Source organism: Neomonachus schauinslandi, chromosome 2 (genome assembly GCF_002201575.2).
Source record: "Neomonachus schauinslandi chromosome 2, ASM220157v2, whole genome shotgun sequence".
Lineage (NCBI taxonomy): Eukaryota > Metazoa > Chordata > Mammalia > Carnivora > Phocidae > Neomonachus > Neomonachus schauinslandi.
In genome coordinates this window covers 132,848,223-132,861,936 of record NC_058404.1, presented here as the reverse complement: position 1 = coordinate 132,861,936, position 13,714 = coordinate 132,848,223, and the positions used below count along the sequence as shown (strand labels likewise).

The 13,714-nt window shown below is 39.6% G+C and overlaps 1 protein-coding gene across 2 annotated transcripts in view; it reads right to left on the bottom strand.

Moving 5' to 3' along the window:
- Window positions 1–450: 450 nt before the first annotated feature.
- Window positions 451–13,714, bottom strand: part of SPARCL1 (SPARC like 1) — a 52,946-nt gene continuing 39,682 nt past the window's right edge. For both annotated transcript variants that reach the window (XM_021702446.1, XM_021702447.1), the window contains exons 5-11: window positions 13,490–13,562; window positions 12,594–12,712; window positions 12,002–12,122; window positions 9,943–10,079; window positions 7,675–7,823; window positions 6,909–7,057; window positions 451–906 (exon numbers count right to left, since the gene is read on the bottom strand). In XM_021702446.1, coding sequence (XP_021558121.1) covers window positions 878–906; window positions 6,909–7,057; window positions 7,675–7,823; window positions 9,943–10,079; window positions 12,002–12,122; window positions 12,594–12,712; window positions 13,490–13,562 — 777 coding nt within the window. In that variant the 3' untranslated portion in view covers window positions 451–877. The remainder of the gene's footprint in view (window positions 907–6,908; window positions 7,058–7,674; window positions 7,824–9,942; window positions 10,080–12,001; window positions 12,123–12,593; window positions 12,713–13,489; window positions 13,563–13,714) is intronic.

Below are 13,714 nucleotides of genomic sequence, written 5' to 3'. Positions count from 1 at the left end.
GACCACCTTGGACATTAAGGCACTTCAGAGCTTTCTACTGTCTATGTTATCTTTACATTACTTTTATTTTGAGGACGTGAAATGTGTAGAAATTTTGCAAGGCCCACCTTCTCCCAACACACATGGACAGCTGCACAACAATTAGAATTAGTTGTATTGAGGAGTGCATAGTCATCCATATATTAAATTGAATTTAGTAGAAAGCACTTGAATTTATTTATTTTTTCTGTTTAAATTTACATTATGACAAAGGACATTAATAAGCATCTACTATTTAGCAACTGAATATTTGTTTCCCATAGGAAACATCTCCCCCAACCACACTCACACTTTTTTTTTTCTTTTTAAAAGTAGTAGGATCTAGGAAGCACAATTATAATTTGATTTGAAGCGTGAGTCCTGAGTTGGTCTTTCACATACAGTTGTTTAAATAAATGACTGGAAATAAGCTTGAGTAAGTATTTAGATTTTTATTAGGACGTTAAGATACTGAAAATAATACACATTAACAACAAAAGAGCATTATTCCATCTTCTTGAAGTGTACATGATAATATGAACAAAATGTAGTATTTTCTTCAAGTTTTATAATTAGTAAGTATCTCATAAATGGATGCAGAGAGTGATGAGTTAAACTCCTGTTCACAAATAGTACACAGTATTTTGCATATGTTGACTTTATTTAAAGTTTTATTACCGAAGTTAATGTTAAATGCTTGGTGCATATACTGTTAGCAAGCAATTACTCTCATTGTCTTCTCAGACATGCAAACATTTTACTAAATATAAATCTACAAGTATTGTGGCTGCATATAATTTCAGGAGTGGTCAGAAACACAGGAGGATGCTGGAATGTATGAGTTCTTTCAAATCATAATTCAAAACAGGAGATTTTCATCTATGTCTTCTGTAAAAAACAAAGCAAAACACACTTTTAGAAAATAGCCAGAGTAGTAATATAAACAAATAATGTCAGAGCTGGGGGATTAGAGAAACCATCTAATAAGACTGTAGGATGGTTCTCAACCCTGGTAAGGCATCAGCATCACCTGTGAAGCTTTAAAAAGATACCATATGGTTTCACTTATATGCGGAATCTAAAAAACAAAACAAATGAACAAACAAAAAGCAGGATAGAGAACAAACTGATGGTTGCCAGAGTGGAGGGGGTGGGGAGATGGGCAAAATGGGTGAAGGAGGGTGGGAGATACAGGCCTCCAGTTATGGAACGAGTAAGTCACAGGGATCAAAGGTACAGTGTAAGGAATATAGTCAATGGTATTGTAATAGCGCTGTATGGTGACAGATGGTAGCTACACTTGTGGTGAGCATAATGGTAACATATAGACTTGTTGAATCCCTCTATTGCACACCTGAAACTAATGTAACTATGTGTCAACTGTATCTCAATTAAAAAAAAAAAAAAAGATACACCCTCAGGCCATACCCCTGGCCTCCTGAATCAAAACTTCCAGGGATGGGACAATGGCATGTATACATTTAAAAAGCTCCATTGTAGTTCTAATGTAGGGTTGAGAAGGACTAGTAGAGGCCCAGCCAAGGAAGTGTCAAGTATACTAACCTCTAAGGATTGTTAAAATATAACAGAAATAAGAAGTATAGTGCCAATTAAATCAAATTTCCAACCAAGTAATTATTATTTTTTGTGTATGCAAAAAGTTAAGAGAGTTAGAGAGAGAATGCACACACCAGAGTCAGGGGGCAGAGGGAAAGGCAGAGAGAATCTTAAGCAGCCTCCATGGCCAGTGCAGAGCCCAATGTAGGGCTCTATTTCACAATCCCAAGGTCATGAACTGAGCTGAAATTGAGAGTCAGATGCTTAACAGGCTGAGCCACCCAGGTGCCCCTCCAACCAAGTAATTATAGGTGCCCCTCCAAACAAGTAATTATAAAAGAACTTGCTGCCACACCTATGAAAGAAGACAGCATCCTTTAGGGGATATAAGACCCCGCCTACCAGTATGGCTCACCCTCACTCACTAATTGTTGAACAAATACTTAAGCAGATAAACTTGAAGCATACTAAACTACTACCCCGTCTGGGACACCAGGTAATTTTCCTGCCCAATGTAAGTCTCTGCCCAAGAGTAGGAAAGATTATGAACTTTGGCATATTTCTTTTGAATAATGGCTTCATTTGTAAAACGGACAATTTAGTCTCATGACTTGTAAATTTACTTATCGTTGTGTTCATACTTTTTGTCTTCTTTCTGTTGTTTAGATGAGAGATGTCCTTCCTGTTGACTTTAGGCTAATCCTTTGCCTGTGCCCAGGATCTCTCCTGACCTCAGAAATTCTCCCCTAATTTTCCCCTTTTGCTTTTCTTTCTTATATCCTCCACTTTCTTTCCTCACTGGGCCCTTCCTATTAGCATTTAAATAGATTGCATATCCAGCCTTGAGAACAGTGCTTGGCACTATGTGGACCATCAGTAAACATCTGTTGAATGAATGAATGAGTCAGTGCTCAAGCTTATTTTATTCCCAGAAATCCTTCCCTCAACTTTATAGCCCTCTTTAGCTCTGTCCTGCCTTGAAACAGCCACTCTTTACCATATCTCATCTATTCTCTCTCAGGCTATACAATCTGGCTTCCATCTCTACCATTCCACCAAAATTGCTCTTACTAAGGCCACTCAGGGTATCCTTAGTTCTATGTAAAAGGAATATTCTTAGTCTTTTATCTTGACATCTCAGCAGCATTTGGCACTGTGATCTCTTCCTCCTCTTTGAACAACTCCTTTGACAAGGCACTATCCTGTTTTCTTCCTTCCTTTCAAGAGACTTTTCATTCTTCTTCGTGAACTCCTTCTTCCTCCTCTATCATCCAGATATTGTTGTTCCTTGGTGTTCAACCCTCGAGCCTTTTCCATGTAACTGAACACATTTTTCTAAGTAATTCCCTTTTATGGTGCTAAGTACTTTTTGTATGCTCATAATCCTCATGTACTTGAATTCCAAAATGCCTTCTTGAAAAGCTGACCCATGTATTCATCTATCAACTGTACATTGTCTCCCATGTACCTAAAAGTTCAACATGTCATAAATGGAAGTTAAAATCTTCCCCAAATCTGCTTCTGTTCTTGTGTTTTCTATCTCCGTGCCTCTGTTTACCTGCCTGGCCTGAGCAGGGAACCTGGGTTTCATACTTCTCTTTCTCTCAATCTCTCTGTCTGCTCCCTGCCCCCACATACTTCCTAGCAAACATTGTCTTGTTATTTCTATACATCTTGAATATGTCTATATTCTTGAATATGTCTTGAATATGTTTATATTTTTAAATATATCTTGAACAGTTTTCCTTTTCTTTTTCCCTACTGTAACTGCCCTAGTTCAAATTCTCATCAACTATGCCTGAACTTACCACACATCCTCTCAACTCTTCTCGGGCTTCTCCACAATGTAACCAAAAGAATCTTTCTTAAATACAAATCTAGTGAAATCACTCCCTTGTTTAAAACACTTTCATGATCCTCCAGTACTCTTAGGATAATGTCTTTAATTGGTTTAGTAGGACCTGCATGATCTGACTCGTTTGCTCTGTTGGTCTCACTTAGAAGGTTCTTCTGAAGATTAACGTGGATACATGGTATGTCATGGGCACTAAATAAATAAGACTCCTCCACCTTTTAATTAAACCTCATTTTTACACATAAGGAAAACACATAAGGAAAATGAGACTTGCTGAGGTTAAGCGGTATGCCCTAACTCACGTAGCTAGTTACTGACAGAGCTGGAATATTTGAGCACATCTAGCTCAGATAAAAGTCAGTTAAAATTCAGGAAAACACTGGCTAAGATTTATCTTGTCCTTCTGTGGATTTCTCAGCCATGAGGGAAGAAGAGCATACTTAAAAATATTTTGTTTTGTTTTGTTTTCCCTAGCTACATCCCAAAGCAGTAACTTGTTTACTTATTCTGACTGAATATTAAATATTTGCTTTATTGGTTTACTATGTGATAATTCTTTCCCTTCTTCAAAATAACGTGATCATGGCCAAACCACAGTGAACAAACAAGATCATTAGGAGCTTTTCGAGTCACCGAACTCTAAGCCCTTCCTGCTCCTCCCAGACAACCGCCCAGCACAGAGCCTGAGTGAGACTACATGCTGAAGAGTTGCCAGAAGTTTTAGAACAGTGAAGCACAACTGGTTTCCTTAAATAAATGGACTCTGTTCCAATTTGATCACTCCATTAAAATTAAATGCCATGTAAAAGGGCATACATAAATATGTCCTATCCCAGCTAAGTTTCCCCCCTCTTGATAATGGTGGGGTGGGGAGAGTGGGGTGGCTGTACTTGGGGATATTTTGTCCTTTTTAAAAAATTTAAACTCAATTAGCCAACATATAGTACCTCATTAGTTTCAGATGTAGAGTTCAGTAATTCATCAGTTGCATATAACACCCAGTGTTCACCACATCACGTGCCCTCCTTAATGCCCATCACCCAGTTACCCTATCTCCCCACCCATCTCCCCTCCAGCAACCCTCAGTTTGTTTCTTACAGTTTAGAGTCTCTCATGGTTCATCTCCCTCCGTGATTTCTTCCCATTCAGTTTTCCCTCCCTTTCCCTATGATCCTCTGCAGTTTCTTACATTCCACATATGAGTGGAACCATATGATAATTGTCTTTCTCTGATTGACTTATTTCTCTCAGCATAATACCCTCCAGTTCCATCACGTCTATGTAAATGGTTAGATTTCATCCTTTCTGATGGCTGAGTAATATTCCATTGTGGAATATTCTTCTTTATCCATTCATCTGTCGATGGACATCCAGGCTCTCTTTCCACAGTTGTTATAAACATTGGGGTGCAGGTGTCCCTTCAAATCACTACATCTGTGTCTTTGTGGTAAATACCTAGTGGTGCAAATGCTGGGTCATAGGGTAGCTCTATTTTTAGCTTCTTGAGGAATCTCCATACTGTTTTCCAGAGTGGCTGTATGAAAAGCCCACAGCCAATACCATTCTCAATGGGGGAAAACTGAGAGCTTTTCCCCTAGGATTAGGAACACGACAGGGATGCCCACTCTCACTACTGTTGTTCAACATAGTACTAGAAGTCCTAGCCTCAGCAATCAGACAACAAAAAGAAATAAAAAGCATCCAGATTGGCAAAGCAGAAGTCAGACTCTCGCTCTTCACGGATGACATGATACTTTATGTGGAAAACCCAAAGACTCCACCCAAAATTTGCTAGATCTCAAATTCTTCCTTCTTAACATGGGAATTAGGAAAGACAGTTTTAGCCATTTTTAGGAGTATATTTGAATTTATAAGTAATGTGCTTATAGAATAGATGTTAGAAAGGAAATTGGTATTCTTTATGCAGGTCTCTGTCCTAATAGCTTGTTAATTTCCTATCCATGCTAACAGGGTGTAAACAGTATGTTACAGCCAGCCTCCCAGAGCTCCTCCCACATTGCAGTAGGGCTGTCTGCCTGACCAACAGAACATGGCAGAAGTTAATGTCACTTCTGCGATTAGGTTATAAAAGACATTACAGCTTCAGTCTTAGAGTCCCTCACTCTGCTTTCTCTCTGATCACTCACTCTGGAGGAAACCAGATGCTGTGCTGTGAGCAATCCCATGGAGAGGACCACATGGTGAGGAAATGAAGCCTCCCAACAGTAGCCATGTGGGTGAGCTTAGAGCAGCTTAGAGCAGAACCCAAGCCAGAACCATCCAGGTGAACTACTCTTAGACTCCTGATCTTGGAAACTGTGAGATTTTAAGTTTCTAAGCTTTAGAGTTATTGGTCACACAGCATTAGGCAACCAATACACAGCACTCGGTGCTTACAGAAATACACATTCTTTGCTCATTACAGTTGTGCTTATTTCACAGAATAATATTGCAGAGGAAAAGAGCTAATCTTTTCTGCTTACCTATTTATCAATAAGTAAGTAAATCTTCTGACTCTCCACTCTTTCTCTTTAATTTCAAGGCATTGTCCATACCATGAAGAATATTTTTAAAATGAAGGTCACACAAGTTACCTCTTTTTGGGAAATTCTGACCTCTGATGAACTCACTTTTCTTTACTGATTGGGTGTACATTCATCCTACTTGTATGTTGTGAACATACATATAAAACCTCTGCTTTAGAGATTTGATTTTTACTGTTGATTTACATTGTGCAAGCAGCTCTGATTCTTCATTTTTTGAACATCTTTCCAATCTTGATTTTTAAAAACATGCTTGCTCATAAAAATCAGCTTTAACTTAGGAAAATAAAAGGAAGTACATTAAGACATAACCTAGCAAAACAAATGTCTAAATTCCTCCATCACAGGAGTAAAGAAAGAACCCTCGATTATTATTACTATTATTATTATTACTATTATTATTTTTGTCATTGAAGATGAAGTCATGGATTAAAGGCATAATATCTGGACACAACTTGTGATATGAGGCCCAATCTCCAGTGCATCCGTAATGAATCCTAAGATTTTTCTGACATCTCTCACTGGCGGAATCAGACTTGCTGTTTTACTCTTTACATACAATTTTTCGAAGTTTGAACCAATACCCAGGTTAAGAAAGGATATAAAATCCCTTCTTCCTCAGAAGGGTAGCCTTCTGACATTTGGCACAGCTCTGTGGATTGACATCATTTTCTTTAGCTTAGGCAACTGCTAAGACCTCAGTGTAGTTATCCCCTACATATTCCCACCTGTTACCCTTTGAAAAAAGAGTATCGTAAGGGAAGTAGGAAATAACCTTGCCATGACAGCACGTGCACTGAGGACTTCTACCTGCAGTGCTGCCACCTTGCTGTCTTGAGGTTTCAATCTGAGAACACAGCAGGACCTCTCTAGGAGGGTTTAGGGCTCTGCTGGAGAAAAGGACACCCCTCTCCCTGGGCTGATGATGAATTTACCTTCTTTAATCCCAAAGCAATGGCCCCACTCCTTCAGGGTGATGTGCTTATCCTTGTTGGGGTCGCACTCCTCAAAGAAGCGAGTTATGCAGTGTTCCATGGGCACCAGAGATGCTCGCAAAGGAGCAAGCTCAGAATGAGTCAAGACTCTGCAATAAAGTAAATGGCAGTATGTTAAAGAGTAGCTTGTATATCAAAGTTAACTTTTAGGATAACCAAGGCATTTTCCTTCCACAAGGTTGCTACTTATGCCAAATAAATAGTACACTCATGAAAAACTGCAAATGAAATAAACTATTTATGGGTAAGATAGACAGCGCTTGGGATGTCACAAGGTTTCCTTCCTCGCAGGCATGTATTCTCCCACGATCTTAAATTTATAGGGATGCCCCCGCCAGCAATCGTGTTTGTACAACCTGGCTCTTACCCACTGACCATACCTGATTGTTCCAGGTGTAGGCACTTTACCCAAGTTGGGCCAATCAGATTATCTTGGGAATTTAGGATCACGAATGAGAAAGAATTGAAGGAGTCTCTGTTGCAGGCTGGGTCCTAACATTGAAACTTGGGAACCATGGTGTGGCCATATTCTGTTCTTTTCAAAGCAGTTTTGTGTTTAGACACCTAACCACATTTGTTTGGCATCTCAATGTTCTAAATCAGAGCTGGGAAACTTCCTAAATTTGTTTAGAATTATCTTTGTATAGATAAGTAAGATATTATATCAGGGAGATGACCTAGTAATGGGAAGATAAAGAGTTTTTACCTGTCCATAGGATGTTGGTCAAGTTCACCAAACTGCCAGTGCACAGGATATACATACATGTGGTAGTTTTTCTTAAAGTCCCTTAAGAGAAGGTCAATGGAATGGTCCCCAGCCAAGAGCCTCTTTTCATCCAGGTAAATTTTCTTGACCTGGGATTAGGAAGGGAGAAAATCATGGGGGAACCAGACAAGTGAAATGGAATTATCACTTGCTAAACTACTTAAAGAGTGATAGTGACATGACAGAGGAAAATAAGCCCGGACCATCATATGAGACCGAATGAAATACTTTCTAATCAACACTATAGACTTTCTTATTTCTACAGAGAATAACAACTAACATTAAAAAACAACAACAACAACAACAACCTGTGGTTTTCAGAAGAGATTTAAGTCTTCTGATTTTTCTTTTAACCGGGTACTATTCATCACAGTAGAAGAAGGTTTTAATGAAAGGGGCTAAATTGACCTAAGCAAAATTACTGGTAAGTTAGTAAAAAGTCTTGCTTTCCCCTCACTGACATACTCCATTCTTAGTTCTCTGTGTACTTCAGTCCAGTGTCTGCTCACAGTCTAGCCGGGGTGTGACACCACTTGGCCACCCCCATTAAAATTTCCCTGTTTTGTATGTAATGCTCTCAAGGTTTTCATGATGATGTATTAAAGAGAGAGGACAGAAATTATTTCTGGGCAATTTATATAAAACTCTCAGCTTGTGATGTTACTCATGAACTAACTGGAAGCAATTAGAACAGGGCGCTTGGGTGGCTCAGTTGGTTAAGCAACTGCCTTCGGCTCAGGGCATGATCCCGGGGTCCTGGGATCGAGTCCCACATCAGGCTCCCCCTGCTCTGCAGGGAGCCTGCTTCTCCCTCTGCCTGCCACTCCCCCTGCTGTGCTCTCTCTCTCTCTCTCTCTGTGTCAAATAAATAAATAAATAAAATCTTAAAAAAAAAAAAAAAAAGGAAGCAATTAGAACGGAACTTCTACTCATTCCCACGGCCATATTCACCAACCCCCCTCCTTGTTAGCATGGATGAACTTCCTATGCTCTGAATATAAGCCCAACCCTTCACTGGTACTCAGGAGCCTACTCCTTTTCATCTCTTCAAGAACACCCTACGGCAGTTGGGCACCTTTTCTACCCCTCATTAGTTTTTCCTTCTTTATTGGGTTACTACCAGAGGCATACAAACATCCTTTACCATCTCCCACTGGTAGATGGGACTCTTGAACTCACATTCCCCTCCGGTTGCCACCCATCTCACTTTTCATCTTTATAGCAAAATGCTGTGAAAATATTGCCTATACTTGATGCTTCCACATCCTTCCTCCTATTCTTCTGAACCCTGTCCACTTAGGCTTTTCTCCTCTCCATTCTGCAGAAACAGCTTCTGTCAAGATCAACTCTGTGACCACCACATGCCATATCGGTGGCCAAGTCAGTCCTCATCTTACAACCTTTAAACAGCATTTGACACAGTTAATTCATAGCCTCCTTCTTGTTTAGTTTTTTTTCTTTATAGCATTCCATCTGAAGTATCTTATACATATATTTGCATATTTATTTACATGTTTACATATTTGCATGTATGACCATATTTGCAATATTTATACACACACTCAACACACACACACACACATACACACATTTACACACACACACACATATCTGTTCACAGTCTCTTTGCCTAGAATGCAATCTCATGAAGGCAGAGATTTTTGTTGGTTCATTGCTGTATCTCCAGTATGTAAATCAATTCCAGATACCTGAGATGCAATCAACAGCTATTTGATGAATGAATTATCCTTGAGAACTTCTGGAATAAATATTCTAAACTTTTAAATCTTAATATATTACTGACTTTGCAAGTAGGGGATTTCTCTTATATAATAAATCTGTCTGGCCTATGAGGGCAAAAAAATGTTTAAATTTAAATAATATGTCTGGGCCTGAACATAGAAATGCTGAATTGAGGTTCACTTTGCTCAACCAGGGCTTGCTCTAGGGTATGAGTTAAAGAGTCCTTGCTCAGGCCGCTGCCCTTTGAGTAGGAATGGGGTGGTTTGGCTGTGTCTCAAACCTTGTGGCATGAATGGTGACCACTACTATTCTGTAGTACATATGAACTTACCAGGTGGGGGAAGGCAAAGTGGGCTCTTGCTGATATGCAGAGGGAGGTAGGCCCCCCCTGCCCCCAACACACACATCCTTTTTCCTCAGGCCCTGTAGACAGACACTTAGGTAGCTGACCTGTGGGTAACTTACTTTATTTCTCTGCTTCTCATTTAGATATCCAGCATGTTCAGCGTTCGGCTCATAAAGCTGCACGAGGATATTCTTGAGCCAGTCTCTCATCCTTAGGGGAAACTGAGTCACTTCAAAGTCTGTACAAATAGGAATAGCTATTCCAAGGGGAAAGAAAAGAGATTTTAATCTTTGGGTCCTACTCCTGTCCTATGGCAAGTAGTCGTAATAGGAGCCTAACAACATCTGGTGACTGACGGCTCCCTTACCGTCCTACCCTCACAACAGTCTCCTTAACCCCTGGTGGCACAACAGGCCCGCCAGGCTGTTCGGAAAACATACCAGATACTGGCTTCCATTCAAAGAAATTCTGATTTGATTGGTTTGGAATGGATCTTGGGCATCAGGATGTTTTAAAAGTTCCAAAGATAATTTTGATACACAGGCAGGGCTGAGAACCACTGCTCCTAGAATCAGAAAGTTGGCATGTGGAGGTGGAAGATGCAAGAACTCTTTCTTAGGAGAAAAAAGACAAAAGTGGAAGTTAGATTATGCTGTGGTAACAAATAATGTTCAATCTCAGTGGCTTAAAAGAACAAAAGTGTTTTGTTTTGTTTTTTGTAGTTTTATTGAGCTATAATCGACACATAGCACTGTGTAAGGTCAGGGTGTACAGCATAATGACTGACATCCATATTTTGTGCTGGGACTACCACAGTAAGTTTAGTTAACTGTATCACCTCATCCAGTCACAAAAATTTTTATTTTTCCTTGCGATGAGAACTTTTAGGATCTACTCTTTGAGCAACTTTCAGATATGGCAGTGTTAACTATAGTCACTGTGTTGGACATTCGAGTCCAATACAATTTGGCAAGAGGGCTCTGCTCATGGCAGTCTCTCTGGGGCTCAGGATGATGAAGACACCACCATCTCCACACAAGATGGAGGGAGCATAAGCATAGATGACCAAACACTAACTCTTAAATACATCTGCCCAGAACTCACATGGATGCTTTTGGCTGAAATTCCATTGAACAAAGCAACTCATATGGCCACATTTAACATCCAGAGGGCTGAGAAGTTTAATACTCTTGTGTGTCAGGAAGGAGAGGAGAACTGGAAATATCAGTGAGCACGGCTAAAGTGGAGAATTACTTAGTGATAAGGAGATCCAAACACAACTGAGAGTATCTTGGTAAAAGGAAGACAATTAAGAAAACTTCTGGAAGGATAGATTATCATAAAACTTCTTGGCAGAGACTTAACGTACTTGGAAAGAGGACAAGTAATTTAGCAAAATTCCAATGATTTGTCTCAGTTATTAAGTGGTAACATTATTATAGTGGTTTTGCAACCTGGCTGCACATTAGAGTTGTCTTGGTTACTTTAAAAACAAATGAAAAAACAATACCAAAGCCCCAACCCAGTCCAATTAAATCAGTCTCTTACAGTTAAAGCCTGGGCATTTTTCTTTTTATCTTTTTAAAGTCTCTCCTTTAGGGGCGCCTGGGTGGCTCAGATGGTTAAGCGTCTGCCTTCGCCTCGGGTCATGATCCCAGGGTCCTGGGATCGAGTCCCACATCGGGCTCCTGACTCAGCGGGGAGTCTGCTTCTTCCTCTCCCTCTGCCTCTCCCACTGCTCATGCTCTCTCTCTCTCTCTGTATCTCTGTGTCTCAAATGAATAAATAAAATCTTAAAAAAAAAAAAAAATTTTAAAGTCTCTCCTTTAGCGGTGCCTGGGTGGCTCAGTCGTTAAGCGTCTGCCTTCGGCTCAGATCATGATCCCAGGGTCCTGGGATCTAGCCCCCCATCTGGCTCTCTGCTCAGTGGGAAGCCTGCTTCTCCCTCTCCCACTCCCCCTGCTTGTCTCTCACTGTCTCTCTCTCTGTCAAATAAATAAAATCTTTAAAAAAATAAAAAATAAAAAAATAAAGTCTCTCCTTTAGTGAGCATCCTAGGTTCAGAACTACATTAGCCTTTTTCCGTTTGCATGTAGGAGTATATATATATATTACTCAGATATGCAGAGATTCACCCCAAATCCTCTCAGCAACGGTGGAATAGTGGAGGAATCTTACATTTGCAGGCTCCAAAATAATCCAGCTGTAGTTGGTGCCCTTTTTTGGTTCCCTCCAGTTTACACTTCGTAGCAAACAGATGACAGGAGCTAGCATAGGTCTGATTGTCAGTTCCACAAACCTAGGACAGACAAGCGTGAGAAAAAGCTCATGTTTCTGAATGTACATTGGGGAAAGACCCTGCTCCTTAAAGTTTGTAGACTGATCAACTGTGCCAATGATGTGGTCAGGTAAGTGAAGTTATTAAAGTGATAACTGTCCCATTTGGTAAAAAAAAGAAAAATCAATTAAATTTGGTGGTGACGACAATTTAGCTCTAGATAAGCTCAGTAGAACGCAAACTACAGATGTTCCAAGGATACAGTGAATTTTAAAATGAGTTCTGAAGATCAATGCCATTATTACCATCTTAGGCCACAGGGGAAATTCCTTGTTTTTGCTGGATTTTTTCCTATTCAGTATTATTTCAAGTGTTAGATGATAACCTGGATATTTGCCTTTTTTTTTTTTTAACCAAATATTTCAATTGCAAACCACTTTCATTTGAATCACTATTTGGGGCCCCTCAGAGACCCTTTTGTAGAACACTTACTTGGTCAAGGAGTTTCGTAGGAGGACAAGTCACTGAATCTTGGCAAACACAGTGGGGTTTTCCCTGTTTGTCAGCCTTACAGATGTGTCCTCTTTTACACTGGAAGTTCATGCAAGAATCTAACAGGAAAGTTTGGACAGGAACATAAGCAAAGCTGAACTGAGTATGCAACCTCAAATTCATCCAGATAATTAGCTCCATTTGCATTAATGAGAGAAAACTTGGGAAAATATTAGAAACCATTTTAATGGACATGTTAATGTTCAGATGGGACCCTCCAGCATCAGACTGTTTTACTCAATAGTTTAGATTTTCTGTGCAGCTTGAATTGGGAATTAAAAAAGAACAACAAAAACAACAACAAAAAAAAAACAAAAATTAAAAAGAACAAACAGCTCTTCTTGGCCTGCCTACAATGGCCATAGTCTGGAGTCTATAATTCAAGGATGTCCAAGTGGGTTAGAAGTTAAATAAGCCATGACATTTTTATTGTGTTGAAATTAAAAATGTTTGTGATAGGGGTATGCAATTGGGAATTAGGTCTGAATTAAATATGGGGTCTAAATTCACTAGTAAGTTATGGATTTGAGATTAAATAAGGTAGAATTAATTCAATTCTTCTTCTCAGAAGCAAAAGGATTTAGGACAAAAGAAGAACCTAGCTTTCATACTAGTATTACAACAAGACTTCCAGTTTGTAAACATATTTGCCCATAGTTGTGTATCAAATGTGTGCAAGAGAATGTCAACAACTTATGAGAACATTTCCTTGGGGAGGATTTGGGAGAAGAAATTTCTGTGAAGCAGTGACAAATGATGGAATGGGGAAAGCCTCACGTAACCATTCCATTTCTTCCTTGATACCATCACAAGCCACTTGCTTAGCCTGTACTCACCAATACCGTGCACCATTCTGTTGTCTTCATACGAACTTTCATCTTCTTTCGGTGAGCTCTCTGTTTTCTTGGCCTTTATAATAACAAGGGAAGAAGCTGAAGTGTATTTAGAGGAAATCCATGACATAATTTGTATTTCCACTGCATACCTTCACAAGGCTTTTCATACCCAAATCATTTCAGATCTCAAAAAGGCACCAGCCATAATTATGGATATAGACAGTA